Source organism: Artibeus jamaicensis, unplaced genomic scaffold, assembly GCF_021234435.1.
Source record: "Artibeus jamaicensis isolate MK-2021 breed Jamaican fruit bat unplaced genomic scaffold, CSHL_Jam_final contig_373, whole genome shotgun sequence".
In the NCBI taxonomy this organism is placed as follows: Eukaryota; Metazoa; Chordata; class Mammalia; order Chiroptera; family Phyllostomidae; genus Artibeus; species Artibeus jamaicensis.
The window spans coordinates 1,078,835-1,103,149 of NW_026521807.1; the positions used below are offsets into that span (position 1 = coordinate 1,078,835).

Here is a 24,315-nt window from a genome sequence, read left to right on the forward strand (position 1 = left end):
GAATGGTTTGCATGACATCAATGTAACCTGGCAACCAAGGAGCATGGACTGGAATGTGCATGCACAAACGATGATGACTTCACTGTATAGTCAGTGTGGGTGGAAGATGCCATTGAGTGAGTGTGTGCACTGTGTGGCCTTAGCATTCAAAATGACTGAGTAGAGCAACAAATCTGCATCAAATTTTGCATTAAGCTTGAACATTCCTCCATGGGAATCATTTGGGTGATTCAGAAGGCCGCAGCTATGAGCAACTGGTGATTGGCAGCTTCATCACAACAGCATGCCTGCTCATGCATCAAGTCTTGGGTAGAGATTTTAGAGACATATCAAATCACCCAGGTCCTTCAGACCTCCTACAGCCCAGATTTGGTGCCCTGAGACTTCTGGCTTTTTCCAAAACTACAATCACCTTTGAAAGGGGAGACATTTCAGACCATCGGTAAGATTCAAGATATGACTGGGCAGCTGATGGCAATTGGGAGAACAGTGTGTGGTCCCAAGGTCCCTACTTTGAAGGGAACTGAGGTGTCATTGTCCTATGTACAATGTTTCTTGTGTCTCGTATCTTCTTCAAGGAATGTCTCTATTTTTCATATTATATGGGTACATACTTTCTGGACAGACCTTGTATATATTTTGTCTCATTCCTGACAGGGTTCCTCAAACCCTTGCAGTTTCCTTAGTGATGCATGATAAGAATGTCTTTATTATATTAATGAAATAAATTGGAAAGCCCCTAAGGATGGAGGCTGGTCACTAGTGGAGCCAACCTTGCGGCTAGAACTTTGAGTCCCACTCCCCCAACCTCTCGAAAAGGGGAAAGTGTCTAGAAATTTAGTTTAATCACCAGTGGCCAGTTATTTAACCAGTCATGCCTATGTAATGAAGCCTTTAGAAAAGCCCAAAGCATAGGGTTTGAGGAGCTTCTAGGTTGGCGAACACGGGAGATTTAGGGAGAGAGGTGCTTGGGGAGAGAGGTGCCCTGGGAGAGAGTATGGAAGCTTCAAGTCCTTTCCCCATACCTTGCCCTGTGCATCTCTTTTATCTGGCTGTTCCTGAGTTATATCTTTACAATAAACGGGTACCCTAGTAAGGAGAATGTTTCTCTGAGTTCTGGGCACCACTCTGGCAAATTGTTCAAACCCAGGGTGGGAGTCGCCGGAGCCTCTGATCTGTAGCTGCTCTGTCAGAAGCACAGGTGACAACCTGGCTTGTGATTGGTGTCTGAAGTGTATGGTGCTGGTGGCAGGGGGTGCCTTGTGCGACTGAGCCCTTAACCCGTAGAATCTGATGACGTCTCTGCATAGTTACTGTCAGAATAGAGTTGGGCTGTAAGACACCCAGCTGGTGTCCAGAATGGCTTAGATGTTTGGAGAAGCACCCCTCCCCGCATCATGACAGGTATCAGAATCCTTAATCACCAAGTTAGAATCTTTCCTCTTTACTTACAAGTATAGTTTAATTTAGAAACAAGTATTTCCATGTGTTCTAAGAAAAAAGAACTTTCTTCCTCTCTTAAGATGAAAAACGACTGCAGAATATTCTCATTGATTTTTTAAAAATCTGAGCTTCTTTCCTCATCATATTTGGCAAGAGGTCAAAATACAATGCATGACCCAGTGCAGCCAGCCGAGTGGCGGAGTAGCAGCAGCAGCAGCAGCACTCCCCCCCCTGAACTGCAGGCTCAGAAGTCCAGCTTGGGGGAGACATGACGCAAGCGTTGCTCCAGGCCACGTGTTTAGCTTCAGGAGGAGTCTCTCTCTCGATCTCACTCTTTCAGCCCCTGTGAACTGCCGGTTAGCCACAGCAGTTCATGAACATTTCCAGGTACACAACGCAATGTCTGATGCAGATATGCCCTAATATTTGGTGTGAAATACGGAGACTGCCCCCCAAGTGTTGTGGCCCAACATTCACATAGTAAATATTAGTGAGTGAAGCTCCTACTTTGTCCATGACTCTCACTAATTTTTCTATGGCTTAATTAAATACTAATAATTGTACTAAATCTAAAATGTTAATTATGTGTCTCTCTGGGTGCTAAAACTTGGGTGATTTGCTTCCTTTTAAATTATATTCTATGTTGATTGAATTTGCTACACAAGCATGTATTATTTTTATACCTGGGAAACAACAACAACAAAATTGCTATTTGAGGGTAAGAGAAAAGGATCAAAAGAATTCTAGCCAGGCCCTGGCTGGTGTGGCTCCATGGATTGAGTGCTGGCCTGCAAACCAAAAGGTCAGCAGTACAATTCCCAGCCAGGGCTCATGCCTGGTCTGCGGGCCAGATGCCCAGTTGTGAGTGTGTAAGAGGCAACCTATAGATATATCTCTCTCACATGGGTATTTCTCTCCCTCTCTTTCTCCTTTCCCTTCTCTCTAAAAATAAACAAATAAAATCTTTAAAAAAAAAAGATTCCTAGGCAGGTATAGTGAATCAAGTTCACCTCCTCTCCTGGTCACACCCTGTATTTATCCCCCCAGGTGGGTACCTTGGCAGGTTGAACTGCAGAACGCAACAGCTCACTCAGAATGCGAGTAAATGAGAACCCTGATGGACAGGCACCGCTGAACTGCTCCAAACTTCCCCTCAGACTTGCAAATGGAAGTCACCAGGGAAGAGGCTTTTTCAAAAGCCTCATCTCTGTGTGTCTTGTGGACCCAGGGTGCCCCCCAGTGTCGGTGAGGGTTAATCACAGTTCACCGTTTATTGGAACACTAGAATGAAGATGTGTTCTAGGTTTGTGATTCGTGTCAAGTCTGATTTTCTGTCAGAAGCTTCCCCTGCCTTTGTCACCTCTGAAAATCGAGTCTATGGAAGGGCTCAGGAGGTATTTTTTAAAACTCACTTCAGTTTGCTTTTGCGCAATTTGGGTTCTGAAGCAGAGCCGTTTCCACGGAAATTCATTTCCTGGCCAGAATCCCGACCATTCCCAAATCTTTTTAAAATCTACCTCCCCTGTAAAATGTCATTATATTTATCTTATCTTTTCTTTTTTTTAGCAGCATCAGTTTACTTTTATTTATTTATATTTATTATTTTAGAGAGAGGGGGAGGGAGGGAGAAAGAGAGGGAGAGATCAGACAGAGAAACAGATTTGTTGCCTCTCACACACCCCCTACTGGGGACCCTCCAGCAACCCAGGGAACTGAACCAGTGACCTTTCAGTTCACAGGCCAGCGCTCAATCCACTGAGCCACACTGGCCAGGACTATATTTTTCTTTTCAAGATGGCCAGGTCTATCTTCACTTGCTCTCAAAAGATGCTGACAGTTAAAAAACAGACGTGACCAAGTAGTTCCTCCTGCTCTTGGACTTGGAAGTCTCTAAAATAACACCTCAACTTCTACCTGCCTCCTGCCAAATGAGAGTGACTTCTAGACCCCTGAACACCTCTCTTCTGTAATTTTCCTTAATCTAGCTTTGTGTGGAAGCACCCTCCATTGCGTTCATCCGGTTCTTAGTCTTCACAGCCCAGATGTTCTTCATGCACCACACCTTGAGAACCGCTGGGTTAAAGAAATTTCTCATTTCCATTGCTTATTTATCAGTCTTATTAATTAACATGCAATGCTACTGATTAACCTCACCTCTGGAGTTAAATATTCTCTGTAGCCCACATGCGTGTGAGGAGTCTGGTTTTGAGGGCTGTGGTGGGAGGGAGAGCTCTTGTTGAGATCGCAAAAGTCAGAACGACCTGGTTTGTGGCTTGCACCCTTCAACAGTCAGTAGCTGTGACCATCCAACCCCTTTGTGGGCTCTGTGGTGGGTAAGCAGGATGTAGTTTGTATTTGATCCATACAGACGACTATGGAAGACCACTCTGGGCAGCATGGTCCTGGTCAGAAAGAAGGTCAATGGATTCCTTAGTTCCCTGGGGTTGGGAATTCCCTCTTTAGGAATTACCTTAGTCCAGGATAGCTCAGTCAGGAGGGAAGAAGGAGCTTCAGTCTGCAACCTGAGCCTGGCCTCTCATCTGTGCTGTGAAGAGCAGAAAGAATGTTGTCTGTTCAGATGCAATCAGTTGAAACAGTGCAAAAACAATACAATTTGAATACTTCCAAATCAAAGACTTCCATATTTTGCTGTGATGCACTCCCATGTAAAATGTACACCCACGTTTTTGGCCCAAACTTTCAGGAAAAAGATTTTTGTTTTAATTTTTTAATTCAATTTTTACTTATGTATATTTAGGTCTTGTTTTTTTATATTATAAAGGAATCTTAGTATTTATTCTTTAACATATGGATGTCATTATTGCTTTCTGAAGTTACACATTTAATGTATAAGCATAAATAAAATAACTAAAGGCCATTTATATAGATATGAAATTAGTTCTGCCCATTTATAATGCGCATCCTTATTTTTCCATCAAAAATTGGAGCAAAAAGTATGCATCATACATGGCAAAATACAGTACTTCATAAAGCATCTTAATACCATGCCTGGGGCTTTGGTCTATTACTGGTAATGTCACCCTGCTGCTATCGCTTCTGACCACTCTTTTTAAAGTTGCAATTATAATTTACAGAGAAATAGATGCAAGAGTCATAAACAGAGAGTTCAGTGGATTTTAACAATTGTGTACATGCATGTAACCACCACCCAAATCAAGATAATGGAACATTTCGTTCTCCCCAAAAAAGGTTCTTCACCCCCATTTTTAAACTCTCTACTCCCCACCCTAGAGGAAACCACTGCTTTGATTTCTATCACCAAATATGAGTTCTGTCCATTCTTGAACTTCATAGACAGTATGGGCCTTTCTGGCTTCTTTCGGTCAGCATAATGTCTTATAAACCCATCCATGTTGTTGCATGTATGAGTCGTTCATTCCTTTTTATTGTAAAATACTAGCTGGTTTATTGATGCACCATGATGTGTTCCTCTAGGCTCCTATTGATGGACATTTGGGTTGCTTCTGGGTGTTTTGTTTTTGTTTTATTTGTTTGTTTGTTTTTTGCGGGGGAAGGTTTGGGGGACAGAGGGATTCATTTTCTAAAGGCTGTGTTTTCATCCGTCTTAAGTCTTTTGAGCACCCTCAGCTCCGCTTCCGTTTTTTATTTCTTTTGGATCAAGACCGAGGAGTAGGAGGTAGCATTTCTGGACTATAGGACAGATGTATATTTAACTCTATAAGAAACTGCCAGTTCTCTTGGGTTGTACCATTTTACACTCCTACCAGTAATTCGTAAGAGTTCTGGTTGCCACCTGCCTCCCCCGCCATCCCTGCCAACACTGGGTGGGCATGGAAAGGCATCTTACTGGGTTTTTAATTTGCACGTCTTTGCAGACTAATGATATTGAACAGTGGTGATTCAATTTTAAGCCTGATTTTTTTAATCTCCCCTATTTAAATCTATGCAATGGTGTTTAGGAGTCTGAGCTGAGTGTATTATCTGAGGGTATCTGAAAGGCCCATAATCAGCCTGTACCCACAGGGACGCTGCCTGGCAGAGCGGAGGAGCCACCTGGGGCAGGGTCCTGAGGGGAAGGAGGAGCCAGAGAGCAAGCCTGGCCCAGGGGCCATCGGAGAAGAGCGGGGCCATTGGAGACAGTGCAGCTTCTGTTCCCACAGGTCTAGCTCATCCTTTCTCAGTATGAACACAGCGAGGGAACTCCAAGTGAACTGGAAAAAGTGTCCTTGAAGGAATCATGTGACCTTAATGGAGTTCCAGATAGGAGAAGGGGAATCTCGATAGTAGTCAAAGGAGCCCCGGAGTCCAGTCCTGTCAGTAGTAACACTGGCCAGACCGGCATCTGGCACAGCTGGGGCAACCTCGGTGCTGCCCGGCACTGCTCATAACCCTGTAGGCGTCATCCTTTCAGTTGCCTGTTGCACAGACAAAGAAACTGAGTCAAAATGGTCAAGTCAGCGTGGTGGCTCCTCCACACAGAAGTTAACAATCACCAAAAATCGCCCATGGGCAGAAGGAAGGGCGTACAAACGTGGTGTAAGAACACGAGGGACCGTGACTCGGCCTTGAAAAGGAATGAAATCCTGACTCGCGGTATGGCATGGCATCAGTGAACCTGGAGGACGCCACGTGAAATGAGCCACACACGGAAGGACAAGCGCTGTGTGACTCCACTTACTGAGTTAAAGTGAGGAACAGAAGGTGGGAGAGTGGTTACCAGCAGCCGGGCAGGGGGAGGGGAAACCGGACATGACCATTTAGTGGGGACAGGGTTTCAGTTTTGCAGGACGAAGAGTCCCGGGGTGAATGGCGGTGATGTTGCACAATGTGGCAGATGTAGTTAGTGGCACTGAATTGTTCTTTAAAAATGGGTAAAATCATAGATTTTTATGTTGTGCATATTTTACCATGATGAAAACCCATTGAAAAGTAGCTTGCCCAAGGCCTCACAGCTAGGAACCAGCAGAATGAGGATTTAAATTGTGGGGGTCCAATTCAGAGTCTGAACTATCCACCCTTCCCACAGATGCTTCAATGTCTGAGGCTGTACCAGTGAGCAGGGCATCTTAGGGCTTTACTGCACATCGAAAGCCTCTGGGCCTGGCAGTAGATTCCCAAGAGAGAGAAACAAAAGACACCACAGGGTGATTGGACAGGCAGCATTCACTTGTGCATAGGAGCTGTTTCCCGGGCGTGCCTGGAAATAGCTCACAATAGTAGGCGGGGATGAGTGATGTGGTCACTCTGACCCAGTTTTAAATAAATATCTGGTGCAGCCTGATAAATAATAGACATGGAAGCAAAACTTCATAGATGTGTAATTTTGTATATGTATATGAAGTCCAAGTGCAATGTGACTTTTTTAAACTTACTTGGTGGTCTGTGCCATGCATACCTTTTTGGCTGTGGAGATCATGCCAAAATTTAAATACCCTTTTATTTATTCCATTCTACTTAAGGTTATTCAACAGACTAAATTTTCAGCCTCTGCAATTCAGCAGAGTACACATTATAAACAAATATGCAGAATGTGTGACAAATGCTGGGAGTGGGGGGGGGGGGTGACACATGAATCACTGCAGGGATACCAGACACAGAGCCATTGATTCGGGGCAGGTCTTTCGTAGGCAGGGGAAGCTCTAGAGAGGTCACGTTTGAAGTGTTGATAGTAATTTTCTAAGCGGATAATAGAGGTGAAGAGAAAAGAGCCTGAGCTGAGGCACAGAGAGCTGTGCAAGCCAGAGGAGGCAACGGGGTGATGCTGGAAGCTGTGTTTCTTATTGGAATACCTGCATGAGAACCACCTGGGTCTTGTTTGAGGTGCAGATTCCCAGGCCCCACCCCAGGCCTCCTAAATGGGATGTTTCTAGTGGCAGAGGCTGAGAACGTGCATTTTCAATACTGTCCCCTGTGATTACATTGCACACAAAAGTACAGTGGAGAGCATCACTGAACTGGAGTGGGGAGCACATGGGTGGAGATGAGGCAGAGAAGCAGGCTGGGCCAAGTGACAAAGGGCCTTGTGCTCCAGGCAGCGGTGTTCGGCAGGTAAACAGACGGGGAATACCTAAAAGGGCAAATCCTGGGCAATCCGGAAAGAGGGAGGACGAGGAGGCTGCTGTAAAACAGGCAGGAGACTGGATGATCGACTGGGGGCTCCGAGAAGTGGCCATGCAGGAGGGAAGCAGAGGTGAGTGGTTCTGAATGGTACTGAAGGGTAGGAGGGCTGAATCACAATCCACAATGACAGGGGGGAACAGAGAGATGGACTCCAAGAGGCAAGAGCTGAGGTGGCCCTGAAGGGAATGCACACTTCCCAGAGTTCTGAATGCAGGTCTCTCGGAACCCAGTGTGGGCCCCTCCAGCTGACTGGCCACAGCTTTATTGGAGTGACTTGCAAAGACATGTGCTTGAAGCCAGGTGCTTAATACTCAGGATACTGATTCCCATTTCTAAAGGTTAGCAGGGAATTTTAAGAGCAAACCTTCCCCACCCTTATAAAATAAGAATGCAAATGCTTTAGGAAATACATGGTTATTACTTTTTTGTGGTAATAACCATTTATAAGCCGGGGGTGTTTTCAGAAAGCATTTGATGGAGAATGCTAATTCCATCAAAGCCCCAGAGGAAGCAACATTTCTTTGTTCTTCTTACACTGTGCCACCTTTGCTTGTTTTTCAGGGTTCATTTAAAAGTATATAATGATAAAAAACAACAACCCTGAAAGATCAATTTTACAGCAAAAAAAATCAAAATAGCTTATAACTTAATAAAAACTAACATAAAAACAATATGTATTCATGCAGGAATGAAGTCTAAAGTCTTCTGAAAGTCTGTTTCCAAACCTCTATTTGAAAACAAGCTTCAAAGTACTCTAATTTTTTATTCCATAAACGTTGAGCACTTGTGACACAGGCCTAGTGAGTAATTTATAGCCGGATCTCTCACCCTGGGCCCTGCTGAGAACCCGGGCTGGACCACTCTCTGGGGCAGGAGGAGCTGCCCTGCACATGGTAAGACGTTTAGCCACATCCCAGGCCTCTGCCCACTAGGTGCCAGTGGCGACCCTCTTCCCCTAAGCTCATGACAATCAAGCTGTCTCCAGACATTGCCAAATGGGGTGTGGTGACCAGGTTTAGCAAATAAGAATACAAGATGCCTAGTTAAATGTGAATTTCAGATAAACAACAAATAATGTTTTAGCATTCGAGTTCTGACTGGAAAAAGTACAGCTACTGTTAATATAACCAGAATGGTTTATGAGACATTATGTAACCTGGCAGCCAAGGAGAGTGGACTAAAATGCATGTTGGTGAACAAGGACAACTCCACTGTACTAGTCATTGGGGGCGGTAGATGCCATTGAGTGAGCATGTGTACTGTGTGGCCATCACATTCAAAATGACTGAGTGAGTAGAGCAACAAATCTGCATCAAATTTTGCATTAAGCTTGTACCTTCCTCCACGAAAACCATTTGGGCAATTCAAAAGGCCACAGCTCTAGGCATCTGGTGATTGGCAGCTTTACCATGACAACACACCCATTCATGCATCACCTCTGGTGCAGAGTTTATGGCAAAACGTCAAATCACCCAGGTGACTCAGCCCCCCTACGGCCCAGATTTGGTGCCCTGTGACTTCTGGCTTTTCCCCAAACTAAAATCGCCTTTGAAAAGGAAGAGATTTCAGTGCATTGATGAGATTCAGAAAAATATGATGGGGCAGCTGATGGTGATTAGAACTGTATGAGGTCCCAAGGTACTGACTTTGAAGGGGACTAAGGCTTCATTTTCCTATGTACAATGTTTCTTGAATTTTGTCTCTGCTTCAGTAATTATTTCTATGTTGCATATTACATGGCTGGATACCTTCTGGATGGACCTCATAAGTATGTTCCAAATATTGCATGAGACATACTTATACTAATTTTTAAAAAATCTAATTTAACTGGTGGCTTGTATTTTATCTGGGCACCCTGGGCAGGGGGATGGGTGCTGGGCTACAGGATTGTTGATGTACTAAACAAAGTAATGAGTGTGAGGTTCCTGGCCCGCAATGGGTGTGCTGTACCCATTCTGGTAATCTGCTGCAGACCTTGAGTCTGCTCCATCTTTGTCCTCCCTGGAGGCTTCAGTTAGTACTCAGAGCTTCCCATTCTTTCCAAAACTGTAATCAGAGTCGACATGCTGTCAGGAGGAGAAAGGGGGCCCACGTGGGAATCTGTAAGTACTGGGAACTAGCACTCTGGTCAAAGCCGGTTTTGCAGCCGCCTCTGCTGGGCTGCAGTCTGCTGGCGCCCTAGTACTTGGTCACTGGCCTCTCTGAGTTACTAGATCATTTCTCCCGCATAGCAGCTGGAGAAGGTGATGTGGAATGAAAAACGGCTGCATCCGTTCAGACCGGCTCACTCTCGGGTTGATTTTTCTGGCGCCATCGCCCTGGAAAACCGTTCCCTGGGATGCACCAGGACCAGTCATCTCCACAGTCGGTAGCAGGGAGGAGCCTCTTTCTGGGCCAAGATTAATGACCCGTGCAGGCAGGCTTTCCAGGGAGCAAAGGTGAAACTTAACTCTGGGTAGATGCCTGACATTTTGAAACAAAGGGGGAAGGAGGGGGTGAGGAGAAGTAGCGTTTGTATGTCTCCCGCGGGGTCATAAATCAGGCGTGGGCAAGAGTGAAAAGGCTTTTGCCAACAATTGAACTGATTTGGGCTCTTATATTTTATCCCCAGCCAATCTGAAATGAAACATGCTTTAAAGATGTTAACAGTGCCCCTATGGGCTACATATGAGCTTATTAAATCTTGAGTTTTATTTTTCCGAAAGGCAGTCCAGTGGGTGGAAGTCCTTTGTGTGGGTGAAGTATTAAATTTGTCCGTGAGAAAATACAGTCATCGCTCTCGGGGAAGCTGGCTTTCCTAGCTGGCTGGCTGTGGGTGTAACATTAGGACCTGGGGGAAATGGGAAGACTTCGGTCAGAAAGTCCAAACTTTCCACTATAAGTTCCACTATTTTTATTTGTCAATCATATATCAGTAAAAGCAGATAAAACAAAAACGGGCCACACACTGTGCTGTAAAGCAAGTTCCAGTGTATTTCAAAAAACAACTGAGCATGTGCTCTTTTGACAAGGATATTAAACTAAAAATCAATCACAGAAAGAAAAAAAGTCCATCTATTTGGAAATTAGGCAACATAATAGGTATGTTTCCAAAATATAAAACTTTACAGTGTGTTAGGCTGATTTCTTTAAAATCTCTAATTTTAAAGGAATCCAGGAGTGGGTTATTTACTGATTAACTAAATAAGCATCTGCAGAGTGATTACTCTTTACCCCTGTCTTCTCCTAAAGATGAATAAGACATGACCCCTGCCCTGAAAGGACAGACGTGCAGCCTGTCACTCTCTGATGTGGCTTTCTCTATGCCAGGCCCTGTGCTAGGGGCTGTGGGAATCGACAGGATACAAAGAAGTTACAGAGGATATTCCTTTGCACCCGGTTGATGGAAGACTGAATTTAGGAGTTGATGAGGGTGGGGAATGGTGAAAATGCAAAGCTGTTACACACCAGGTAGCCAAGGGTAGAAGGAAGGATTTGGGAGGATTGAGGCTGGAGAGAGAGGAAGGAGCCAGGTCTTGGAGAGCCTTGTGGCCACACTAGAGTCTAGACTCTCTCCTCAACAGCCCACAAAGAACCACTGAAAGGTTTTAAGCTAGCGAGTGATGGGATGGGATCTTTATCACAGAAAGGCTTCTTGAAGGTACGTGGAACATAGATAGGCAGATTGGAAGCTGGGTACTCTATAAAGGATAGGTGGTATTAAAATTATTTAACAACAGGGCATTGGCCAGTAAGAAGAGAGGAAAGCCGGTGCTGGGCCAGGTGCTCCCCCTTTCGTTGTTGGATAGTGGAGAGATCCAAGGCTTGAGGGCTCAGGGGAGTAACCACAACGTGCGCACCTCAGAATCCCAGCAGTGGACCTGCCACACAGACTCGTGCCAGCTGCAGAGCCACCCTGTTCCGGTGACCCATGAGAAAGATGACAAGGGCCTTGATGAAAGCAGGGATGGAGAGAGAGAGGAACAGGTTTGGGAGAAATACAAAAAATGCAATTGCATTTCTCAGCGATCCACTGGCCATAGGGAAGGAGGGTAGAAGCTGACTCCCACCTTTCTGGTCTGGAAGGCTGGGAGGAAGGTTGGGGGTCTTTGGGGGAGCAGCTGATGACAGTAAACCTCAGGATCTGAAGGCCGTTCTCTTGGTGAGTTGAGTTGCGTACAAGGGAGCCATACCTAGTTACAGAGCTAATACAGTGGAACTCTCCAGGGTCATACTTCCATCCACTGAGCTTGGAGTGGGGGTGTGATGTCCCTTCCTTGAGGCACAAGGCCTGGAAATCAGAGCTCTCAAGGCATTGTGGTTGCCTGCATTTCCCAGCCCATTAGAATGGCATTTCGTTGACATAAATGACAAAACTCTAAGGGTCATTTGGGGCCTGAGTAAGCAGCTGTTTCACTTGTCATGTGTTAAATGATTTGTTCTAAATCAGAGGCTACAGGGCACACACACACACAAAAAGCTAGAAAAAAGGAGCAGGTAGAGAGTTCAACGGTTAGCAGAGACATTTGAGCGTGACCTTTGGCGTCAGCAACAAAGAGCGCTTGGGCTGACCTCTGTTGTGATAACACTGGAGATCTTACAGCCACCTCACCCTGGGAAAAACTCTCTCACCTAAGAATGAATTCCATTGGCATTTTTGTGTCGTAGCATTAAAAATTTTCTGGGAATGGACAGAGCTTTTCTTGACCATGAGCAAAATCTTGCTGAGGCCATGTGCAAAGACCCAATTAAATCTCGGTCTGGAATAGAAGAGGGCATGGGGTGGTGCAGGACACTGCTTAAGGGGAGGAGGTGTTTCAGGACAGCTTCTTTAACAGCAGATCGGCTGAGTTGTTAATGGAGAGAACAGGTATCGGTGTTTTGCGGCAAGTCCTCTACCAACCTTTACACACTTGTGTGAGAACTAACTGCAGTTTACAAGTTTGCTTGTTAAATTTTCAAAGTGTTTCATTTCTTACCGCGCTTCTGTGCTCAAGAGAGATTTCCGTGCGCCCTCATCTGCTCCAGGCAGACGGACTTAGAATCGGAGAGAGCCTTGACCCTGGAGTGAGCCTTGGGGCCTGTTAGTCTGACTTTCTACCTACCGTAAGAAGTCTTAATATTTCCTTTTGTCTGTTTTTCGGTTTCCTAAGACAACACCTGTCACAAAATGAACTCAACTAACTTACTGTTTTCATCTGTGGACATCAGCTTATATGAATGTAAATATTAATATAAACCTGCAAACATATATAGTTCATCTTAAATTATTTGTTAGTAAAATAGCAAAGGAAAGTTAATGCATGCCCCTCTATGCTATAAGATAATAAATATGTATATACACAATGTGTCTTTATAGAGTAAGAACTGCCTTTATATTTATGAAATAAGCTTCATATATATGGTCAAAATTTGACTATCCTATACACTATTGTAGGATATATTTATATAAAAATTTTTGATAAAATTTTGATTGACCTACATCATAATGTTAATACTATATTATGGTCTATCTACAAAGAAAATCCCCAAAGGCCTTTGTTTAAAGCACACACACACACACACACACAATTTTATGCCACCTGTTTTTTTCAAATGCTCAGACTCTTCATTTTTCTCAGCGGAGTTTGGTAAGCGCCATGCTTGAAGGAGTTTTGCATGCTTGCACAAGGAATTCTTCCTGGAAAGGTCCTTTCATTTGCTCTTTTTATTTTTACAGCACTCACAGACTAGGTTCCAGAAAAATATAACCCTGAAAAAAGAAGCCTATGCATTTATGAGTTTTAGGAACCACCAGAAATTTGTTTCTTTGAAAGCATGGTGAAGGTCACTAGCCAAATTCAAGAACCAGACATAAACTGTGACTTCCTTCTGCCATTGGCCACTGTCTCTGTGCTTTCCAAATGGCAGGGCCTGAGCCTGGAAACAGAAGTAGAGAAACTAGCAGGAAAGATCAGCTTGTTGCTGGGGCCTGCTCTCAGAGACAGATGACTACTGCAGTTGGTTGGAATCTGACCCTTGCGCCTTCTCCCCAGGATGTATAATTCCAGTTGGGTTGGCTCTCACTTATTGAGGGCCTGATTATGTGCTGCAGGCAGGTCCCTGCCAATTTTTTTTCTATTTGTGACTGCTTTGTGTATCGATGTTGGCAATAGTGCTTACACAATTTTGGCTTGAGATGCAACTGGCCTCTGCCCCAAGAATCCACAATTAGAATGTGACTGGAGTGACAGATTTAAAAATGAAAGGTCTGTGAAAGTCGTCTTTCCCACCCAGAGAGACACCGGGGTAGGCTCCCCCGAGGTCTCGCTGCCATCCCTAAGTGCGTGCTGCAGTGGCCATGGTTAGGTTGGGCACAGTCAGAGCTACCAACTTTGGTTTGGTTCTGAGAATTGCATGGGTGTGAAGCGTCACAGTTATCATTCCAGGTTCCTCGTCTTCTCCCTTTTCCCATAGGACCTTGTATTTCAAAAAAATCAAAAACTTCAAAAAGTTTTTTCCCCTTTCTGAGTAAAAGGTAATACAAGGTGATACAAAACTCAAAAATTAAAGAAATAATGCCAGAAGTGAAAGCCCTGTTGGTTCCCACCCCCTACTCTGAGCAAGCATTTTAGATAGTTGGGCCTGTTCCCTCCCACTCGTTTTCCAGGCATAACGATATGTTTAGTGTAGTGTGTACGTGAAATGCAGTCACTGCTATTTACACTGCTTTGAAAGGAACTTTGTTCACTGAGCACCAACTTGGAGAGTTTCCACATCAGTTCAGAAAGATCTGCTTCGTTCACTGCCAGTAGTTATGTGGTATTCGATTGCATGGCTGGACCATAGTTTATATAACTATAGTACTTCGTTCATCCACACTTTTTTCTCTCTTTTTTTAAACAAATGGGAAGAGGGTAAAATTTTCTGCTGGTATCAGCCATGGGGACTGTCCAGCTGCTTCTGGTCAAGCCTTCCAGAGGCACAGGTGATGCTCAATGTGTGGCAACCTGAGTTTCCCATCAAGGACCAATGGAAGGATTCACATTTTTAATCAGTGACACGTTAAGGGGATACAATTTTACTTCTGTGAGAATAAAAGCAGAAATTTATCTGATGATGACTCCCTTCCTAAGCTTGTTGGCCACTTGAGAAAATGGATTTGGAGCTACTTTTCCAAAGAGAATTTTAATTAGCTATATGCCTGGTGAGTAAAGACTACCAACAAATAAATAGGTTATTTACTTCCTAACTATTGAAAACTAATCTCACTTATATCAATTTTTATTAATAGTAGCTAACATTATACTCATGCTTTAGAACATTGGATCTGTGTCTTGCATCTAAAGTGTGTCTGGTCAGAGACTCTCATTGATGCTATCACGTTGCTGGCAACCAAACATACACAGATCCGTAAAGTGGGTGCGAATTCACCAGCACATCAGGGATGGAGCCCTGAAAGCCAGCACCCTCCTCCGTGCGTCACATGCTTCTGCCCTGGCACCTTGAAATAGTGCAGACAGGCAATGGGGAGGCAGCTGGCTTCTGCAGCCACAGCAAGTATCAGCTTGAGGTTGTAAATGGCCTTGATCATTATGCAAGACACATAACACTCTTATTAGCTCCACACCAATTAGCACTCTGCAGTGACTGCCTTCCAGAACACCCTAATTGAAGTCCTTCTTTGCATGGAGTTTACATTATGTTTAGAAAAACCCCTCGTATGACATTTTAATGGGTATTTGTAAAAAAGTCCAAGGACCACCATTCACATAAGAATCTCTCCTTTTTTAAGACAAACAGGCATGGTGCTAACATAAAAGGCTCATTTAAGAGAATCCATGTTACTAAGTGCAGATGCGTGTCCTAAAGCCATGGCCTCTTTCCCAGTTGCATGTGGCTTGGTTGCACGTTCCGGTTCTTCACTCCGTGTTTGTGGTTTAGATTTTTGTGTCACTCACAAATCCAGACTTAAGCCATCTTGAAATGGAGCTGGGGAGGGGTCCCGAGAATTCACAGCGGCAGTAGTCAGTGTTTCACCCCTTCATTCTTTTATTCATTTGTAATTCAGATAATGGTATTTATGGTATTTTCATTTTACAAAGCATATGCTAGGTCATTTCTCAAGACCCTCGCTGTGTCTGTCTTTCATTCAGGCCACAGGATATCCATCAGTTTCTGACACACAGACACACCCCTGGGGCATATCCTTAATGTGGAGTGGAGTTGGACTCCCTCCGACCTCCCTGGGGCCTCCTTCCCTCTCCCCAAATCAACTGGTTACAGAACAATTAGAGCCAGGGGTCTGGCATGGCACAGTCCCTGGATGGTCTCATCTACTTCTGAAGCACTGATTTGAATTATATCTCTAATTTGGATGCTAGAAATTCAAAAGGGATTAAGAAAAAACAAAAATAAATAAATAAACAAAAAGAAACAACTCACAGGCACAGACAACAGTATGGTGATTACCAGAGGGACAGAGGGTGGGGGAGGGAGAGAAGGTACAGGGGGTAAATGATGACGGAGACTCGACTTTGAGTGGAGAATGCACACTACAACATGCAGATGGTGTATTTTAGAATTTTGCACTCGAAACCTATAGAGTTTTATTAACCCATGTCACCCTAATAAATGCAATAAATTTTTTTTTAAAAAGGAAATTTAGGAATTACTCTCTTTATTCATAGACCCGAATCAGAAAAGAAATTTGGCTAGGGCTCTTGAGAGAGACACTGGCACCGCGTCTGCACTCCCGGCAGGCACACTGTCTTCATAACCTGTTCCAGCACGGGTAGTGCTGTTTACTATGGCTTGTGAACAAATAGGTCTCTTCCACTGGACTCTAGCTCCGAGAGGGCAGAGGTAAGTCTTATTGGCCTCCACATCACAGCATTATGACTGGCACATGTAGGCACTCAATAAAAGTTTGAATGGATGAACAAAAAGTAAATCAGGATGTCAGGAGGCATTAGGGAAGTACAAATTAAAACTGTGATGTAATACCACTAAACACCTGCTAGAATGGCCAAAATTTTTAAAAATAAAAATGACCGAAAAAGTGGTGGGAAGGAAGAGATGCAGTTAGAACGCTCATACACTACTGGTGGGAATGGGGTTTGGCAGCTTGTTTGTTATAAAGCTTAACATACACTCATCAAATGACTCAACTGACCCACTCCTAGGGGTTTACCCAAGGGAACGGGAAAGCTTTGGGACCCACAAACACACGTCTTAAATGTGTGTAACAGCTTTATTTATACTCACCTAAGACTGAAAACAACCCAAATGTCCTTCAGTTGGTGAGTAGGTGAGCAAACTGGTATATCCACATAATGGAACACTACTCAGCAGTGAAAAGGGAAAAGTTATTGATATGTGCCACAGTCTGCATGAATACATTATGCTAGTAAGCCAAACAGTTCAATTTCATTTCTATGACATTCTGGAAAAGGCAAAGCTATAGGGACAGAGAACAGGGCAGTGGGTACCAGGACTTATGAATGGAAGATGGTTGATTCCAAAAGGGCAGCTGGAAGGTCTGTTCTGTGGTGACAGAACTGGTCTGTGCCCCGATTATGATGGTGGTTACATAATCTGTGCATTTGTCAAACTCCTAACAAACTATATAACAATAAAGTAATAAACTTTACTGTATGTAAGTTACTAATGTAATGTGAAAGTAGACCAAGGATGTTTTGCTGTTTAGTGTGAACTCAGTTTAAAAAAAAAAAGTCAAAAGGAAACTTGAGTACCTACTGTTTAGTAGTCTGCAGTGAGTTTGCATGTTCGTGTATACACACACACACATGGTGGGCATATGTTGGTGACTAAAGAAGGTTGAGTTCCTGCTCTCGTGGTGGTGGGGGTCGACAGATAGTAAAAGTGTGAGTAATTCAATGACTATGACACCCTTACGGAGTGGTAAGTGCTTAGGAGACCACAGAACAGGCCTTGGCAATAGAGAGTGGCATTGAGTGTGGGGGCCTCTCTGAGGAGATAACCTGAGACCCAGGAGGTATGAAGAAGACATCCATGCATGCGAATATTCAGGCAGAGCAGTCCAGGCAGGGAAAATACCAAACACAGACACCCTGAGGGGACTGCATAGAGGAGATACACTGAAAAAGCCTCCCACTTCAAAAATCATAGAAAGGCAGGATAAAATGCAACAAACATCCTTTCAAATGCATGGCTAGGCTTCCAAGAAGCTATGGCAAAGCCCTTAAGCTGGACATAAGCTTTGTATGTTGGAAGAGCTGACAGTGGGTCAATGGAACTGGCCCAAACTGAGGGGACCAGCAGGAGGCAAGCCCAGATGCATAGGCAGGGGTCAGCCTCTATCAGCCCTAGAGGCCGCAGTAAGACACTTGGATTGATTCCAAAGCTATTAGGAGCTGTTGGAGGCTCCCAGACAGCAGAGTAAAGTGCTCTTATTGACATTTTAAAAGGATTTGAGTCAGCTGCTGTCAGGAGAGTGGACTGTGGGGGACCAGGACAGGCAGGAAAAGGAGAGTTAGGCTCCTGCAGAAGGTGAGAGAGAGAGCTGCCAGCCCAAAGCTCTGCTGTGCTGTGGGAACTGGGAGAAGTGGGGTGACTTTAAGATATATCTCAGTATGGAACTTGCTGACCGAATGGATATTGAGACTGGTGGATAAGAGGAATCAAGAACGAAGTCTTGGGTTGGGGCGTGAATGTCTGGGTGGCTGGCAGCATATCATTTGCTGAAACAGGAAAAATTGAGGGAGAAACAAGAATTTGCTTTGGTAGCAGGGCAGGAAATCAGAAGTTCCGTTTTGGACCCAGTAACTGAGCTGCCCGTTAGGCACTTTTGTGAAGATGTAAGTAGGATGCTGGCGCTCTGGGAAGAAAACAGACTGTATTTCAGAGACAGTGGCATGTAGATGCCACCTAAAGTCTTGGAAATACATGAATCCACCTAGAGAAGACATGCAGTTAGAGAAAAGAACTGATGATCAAGATTTTGGGTGTTGGTGCCCCAACTTTCTGGGGCCAGTCAGAGGAAGAGCCAACAAGAAAACCAAAGAAAGCCAGAGAGAGAGGCGGGAAACAAACAGCACATGCAGTGATGAGATGTCAAGGGGAAAAGCTGTCCAAACAGAAGGGGATGGTCAAACTCTGTGGAATGCTTTAGAGAGTTCAAGTAAGATGAGGACAAATGACCATTAAATTTGGCCAGGTGACCTTGATGAGCACAGTTTCTGTGGAGTTATGAGGCAGAAGCCTGTTTGGGGTGAGAACTTTGGGAGAGAAAGTGGAGACAGTTGCTGTAGACCATTCTTTTGAGGAGTTATGCTGATGGAGTGACCAGTCCTATAAGATGAGAGACCGTGACAATGGGAGCTGGACAGGAGGGATAATCACAGGACTTCTGTCTTTGACACAATGAGTTGGCTGGGCTCCAGAGGCCATGTGGACAGGTTGGCCGCAGAAAGGAGCATGGACAGTTCATCCACTGTAACCAAGGGGAAGGCAGAGCGAGATGGACGGGTCCAGTTAGGTGGGGAGATTCAGGAGTGCGAAGCTCAGACGTGTGTAGCTCTCTGTGTTTGTTTCCCCAAAGCTACTGGTGAGGTCAAGTGCAAGGAATGGAGTAGGCTTCTAGAGATGTGAAGAGAGACTAAAAAAGGGTACAATAGTTTTAGAGACTCAGGGGAAAGCACATTGCAAATAAATGGAGAGGAAAGTGGGTGGATGATGCACCCTTGATACAGAGAGGGGCACCACACTGCATGTCTGTGTGCACACATGCTCATGCTCACTCACAGGCCCCAAGCAGGGAACCAGAAGACAGATTCACAGCTAATGAAGTAGACAAGGACCTGAGCCGCAGAACATGGGCCAAACTTCAGCTGGTGGACAGAAGACTCTCCGCCTGTAGAAACTACATTCTAACCTGAGGAGAGTTGGACTCTGGACCAGCTAGTTCTCTTCTAGGTTTAGATTCTATGTGTAGTCAGTTTTCCCTGTAGACTGAAAACTGGTGTGATACTGCCATCTGTCTCTCCACCCACGGATGTGATATTTGGGAGAAGTAAGAGCAAAGGGCAGTATTTCTAAGACTGTCAACAAGGAGCCCGAAGTCCTTGGTGAGGCATTTGGAGAAATTGAACCAAAAGCAAAGGGCCTGAGGTTTTACAGAGAAAATGAAATTCTCCAACTTAATTTATTGGGTCAGCCAAAAAGTCTGTTTAGTTATTTTTTTCCATAAAATAAAAGATATATTTTTTCTTTTCACCAATAACTTTATTGATTTGGATATTTTGAGTATGTCGGCTGTCTCCTGCATAGTATAACATTGATCATTTTCAATTAATGTCTCATTTTGATCTCTATCAACTTCCACTGGTCTACCCGATCTCTGTGATCCAGTGAGACCAGCACAAAACTGCTCAAACCATTTTTTGACACATTCAGTCAATCATCGCCCTTTCTCCATAAACTGCACAAATGTATTTTTTTTGCATTTCAGTTGCATTTTTACCTTCCGTGAAATAATAAAGCATAATAAGCCAAGAATGTTGCGTACTTTCTTCCATATTCAATATTAAAGTGGTTACACAACAATGTACCAATTTTGATATTTTTAAATTCACAATACAATTTAACAAAATTGTCTCAGATAAAGTTAAAGACAACTAAGAGATACTAGAGCCTTCTTACAGAAAAAAACAAATGAACTTTTTGGCCAACCCAATACATTAGTCAAGTTAGCAATAGATCTTTATCTACAAAGGGAAGTGTGTTGCTTTCTTATTGCTGCTGTATCAAATCACCACAAACTGACTGGTTTTGAACAGCATGATGTTATTACCTTACAGTTCTGGAGCTCAGAAATCTAAAAAAATACAAATATGTTGACAGGGCTTCTGGAGACTTCAAGGGGAGACTATGTGTCCCTGGCTTTTCAAGCTTCTACAAGGCACATACATTGCTCGGCTCGTGGCCCCTTTCCCCATCTTCAAAGCCAATGCTGCAGCATCCTCAAATTTCTCCCCACTCTGCCTTGGCTTCCTTCCTGCTTTTCTCTCTCTCTGCTAAGGACTCTTGTACTTATGTAGGGCTCAGGCATAAAACATGGGACAATCACCTTCTGTCAAGATCCTAAACTTAATCACACCTCCAAAGTCCCTTTGTCATGTAAAGGGACATAGTCACAGGTCTAGAGCATCTGGGTGAGGACACTTTTGGCCGGGGGAGGGAGCGTTATTCTGTCCACCACACGGAGTCTCCTGCTCTGTCCACCAGTGGGACTTTCTCCTTAGTTAAATAACTTCATTTCAAAAAACCAACCCCTCCTGTTTGCATTTCTAAAACTGTATCTTCAGAACTAATTTATTTTCACAGAGGCACCAGAGACCTTTCCCTCTCATCTCTGCTCTTTCCCCATGTACTAGGTGGTAGCATGAAATTAAAACCATGCATCTGCCTAAATCACTGTCTACAGCTTTTATTTTTCACCTAACACATACAATAATAGGATCTAGAGCTTTAGGTCAAATGCGAACAAGGTGTGTTTTCTCTGTTTCATCATAGCATTTCTTCTGCATTTTAGATACTTGAGACTTGAAGTTCTGCTGCACAAAACACCGAGGGTAGATCCCCCTTCCTAAAGTTCATAATGTGGTTCATTTAGCAATTCACATCATCCCCATGTATTGTTACATTTCCAGAAAATGTCATCCACGACTGAGAGAGCATGTTTACGTCACTTGTCAACAAATTCTGTGTTTAAGAGTAAATGTGGCACTGGCTAGTGTGGCTCAGTGGATTGAGTGCCAGCCTGTGAACCAAAGGGTCACTGGTTTGATTCCCAGTCAGGATACATACCTGGGTTAAGGGCCAGGTTCCCAGTAGGGGGTGTGCAAGAGGCCACCACACACTGATGTTCCTCTCCTCTCTTTCTCCCTATTTTTCCCTCTCTAAAAACAAATAAAATCTTAAAAAAGAAAAAAACAGTGAATGAGGCCGTGTGTGCTATAAGATTCTGCCTCAAATCCTGGGTGGAAGATTCTGGTGTGTAACTTCAGTGTGTGGCCTTGCGGAAGTTCTGTCGCCTCCAGAATCTGACTCGGCTCCTGTGTAAACAGTGAGCAATTACACCGCCCCTCTGCTGGCTGGGTGTAGACTACCTGACTTTTGTTCACAAAAAAGCCTTATAACAAATACCAAGCAATGCCAGAAATCAAGATTTTGCCTCACATAATTCATCTATGCCTCTATAAGCTCCTCTCTTTTAATTAGATTTGATGTGCCTCATTATTTCTCATTTAGAATCATATTAGAATTTTGTTTCCAACCATTTTATATTCATTTAAATATAAGACTTTTACTTTTAGTTCATGAAGAGATTTCTGTTCATATCCCATGGTTTTTCTTATTATAATAAAAAATACTATTTAGAAATATAAAATTCTCTTGCTCTATTGGAGAGATACCACACTGCCAATTCTTACTAGTTGTACCGGCCAGGGTGCTAACAGGCAAAGTGACGATACTCTCATAAAGAGCCGTTAAAAAGATTATGTGGGAAGGGTTGGGAGAAACCAAAAAAATAATAAAGCACCTGAGAGCTGGTAGCAGAAGGGCATCCTGTATCCACCTGCACCTCAAAGGGCAAGGGGAAGAAGGGGTTGCCAGAACCTAGCAACAGGTGTAGCTATAGAAGATTCCAGTGGATGAGCGAACCCAGGGTCAAACCTCCACCCAGCCGGGGAGAAGAGAGAAGGAAAGCAAGCGAAATAAACATGCTGAACCCTGCTCCCACTCCCTGGTCTCCTGCCAGTGCTTCCTTTGTTCACACCCACGCGGGGGTTGGTGGGCACAGGAGCCAGCTGAGGCGGTCCACAAAGGTCTCCCTCCTGGCACACAGCATGGTGGAGAGTGGAGGGTGATCTGCGGGAGCAAACAGAATATATCCAGCAGGGTGCTCTAGAGGGAAAATTATTATCCCAAATTAATTTATCTTAGCCTTCAAAATTTGGCTGTATGTAAATATACATGCACCCCCATGCTTAGGCCCTGACCCCTTAGGTTCCAAGCATCTTTCTTCTCAGCACTGCTGTTGGTGGTCTTGTTTGCCGGTGGTGGTGCCGTTGGTGATATTGAGCTGGTCAGCCCAGATCGGCACATCCTTCTGTGTGTGGGAAGAGCTGACTAATAAGTTCGAGGTATAGACACCCCAGTGACTGCAGAGTGGCCACGTTCCCAGCCGGCAGTCTTGAGAGGCACTCCCCCTCAGTCCTCCCGTCCTCCTTTTCCAGGATGGAGCTTCAGCATGGGGTCGGCCTACCAGTTTCACAGTTGGCGTGTGTTCGTGATTGTCTGCGCCCTCCCCTGTGTCTGCTCGGTGGTGGCCCTCACATTCATGCCGGAAAGCCCACGGTTCTTGTTGGAGGTAACACTTATTATTACCTATACTCAAGGAAGCCGTGTTCGTTGGAAGGAGTTGCCTGTTAATTCTAGGGAAGTCTGTTGGCCTCTTTGGGAGGCACACTTCTCCTTTCGACTGTGGCACTGTGGAGGGTTTGGTGTCGAGGAGACATGCCTTCAACCACCAGCATGTGGACAAGCCGCCTTGGGGCCGGAAAGCACTCACGTTCCTCCTCAAGCAAAAGTAGCCTTTTGCTCGATGAAGAAAATGTGGCTTATTGTTCATAGGTGAAATTTTACCATGTGTAGGTGCTATTTCTAGTCATAGGCATGTCCATGGACCTGCTGAGGTCAAGGATACCCCAGTGGTTGTGTGTTCCACTGGGACGCTCCTAAATGTGTTTGCACAGTTATACTTAGTTGGGCCTGGCAATTCAAGATGGCTGTTGGGAAGTCAGAGAATATGAGTGTTTCACCTCCTTACACTTCACCGTCTATTTACATTTGTTAGGCTGGAAAGCATGATGAAGCTTGGATGATTCTGAAGTTAATTCATGACACCAACATGAGAGCACGGGGTCAGCCCGAGAAGGTCTTCACGGTGAGTACTGCCCCTCAGTGAATCGTCTGTGCCTGCAGCAGAAACTTTTTCTGAAAAGGCCAGGTTGTAAACTCCCCTCCCTGTACCAGCTCCGCTTGTCCTTCCATTCCTCAGACTTGCCATGTTACTAGACCTAAGCTGGCCACTCTGCTGTTGAATGTGCCATTCCCTCTGCATGGATGAATTCTCTTGTTACAAAGTTTACTTTCAATGGGAAAACCAGTCTAAATTAATGAAAATTGGGTGCATGGAATTTTTAGAAGGAAACTGGCTTTAAAATCTCTTGATATATACAGCATATAATTAGATGAAAAATGTTTTGTCTAAAACGGGTTTCGGGGGACATATAGTAACACACAAGTGTGACAAAAGTAAGATCTTCAGTGTCTTATAAATAATACCAATTATGGTTCTTAAAATATGAAATAGTTCCTAGTTAAACAGCCCCCTGATATCTAATTTATTTATTTTATTTTAATCTAGGAAATACATTTTTCATAAGGTGAAGATACAATTCAGTCTGGCCTCTATCCAAATTATCATCGATCTTCACCAGCAGAAACGTTTGTGCAGTGGAGAAAATTAAGATCAGTGGTGGAGGACCTAGAAGTCTGACTAGGCCATTCCTTTGAATAGATGCATATTAGGGAAAGACTGTCTTTAAATTAAAGGATCGTGGGGCTGGAGGAATCTTGAGACATTGTCTAGAAGCCGAATATCACTTAACCCTTGTCAGCCAGATGAGGGTGAATCCTTTACCAACGACTTCTGAGAAGGTGTCTCTGCAGGGCCTCGTGTCCCTGCTTACCTGCTTTTCT

At 44.2% G+C, this 24,315-nt stretch overlaps 1 protein-coding gene across 1 annotated transcript in view; it reads left to right on the forward strand.

The window, feature by feature from the left end:
- Window positions 1-24,315, forward strand: part of SV2C (synaptic vesicle glycoprotein 2C) — a 183,759-nt gene that overhangs the window by 132,645 nt on the left and 26,799 nt on the right. Inside the window, exons 5-6 of the mRNA XM_037143719.2 lie at window positions 22,788-22,921; window positions 23,408-23,497. Coding sequence (XP_036999614.2) covers window positions 22,788-22,921; window positions 23,408-23,497 — 224 coding nt within the window. The remainder of the gene's footprint in view (window positions 1-22,787; window positions 22,922-23,407; window positions 23,498-24,315) is intronic.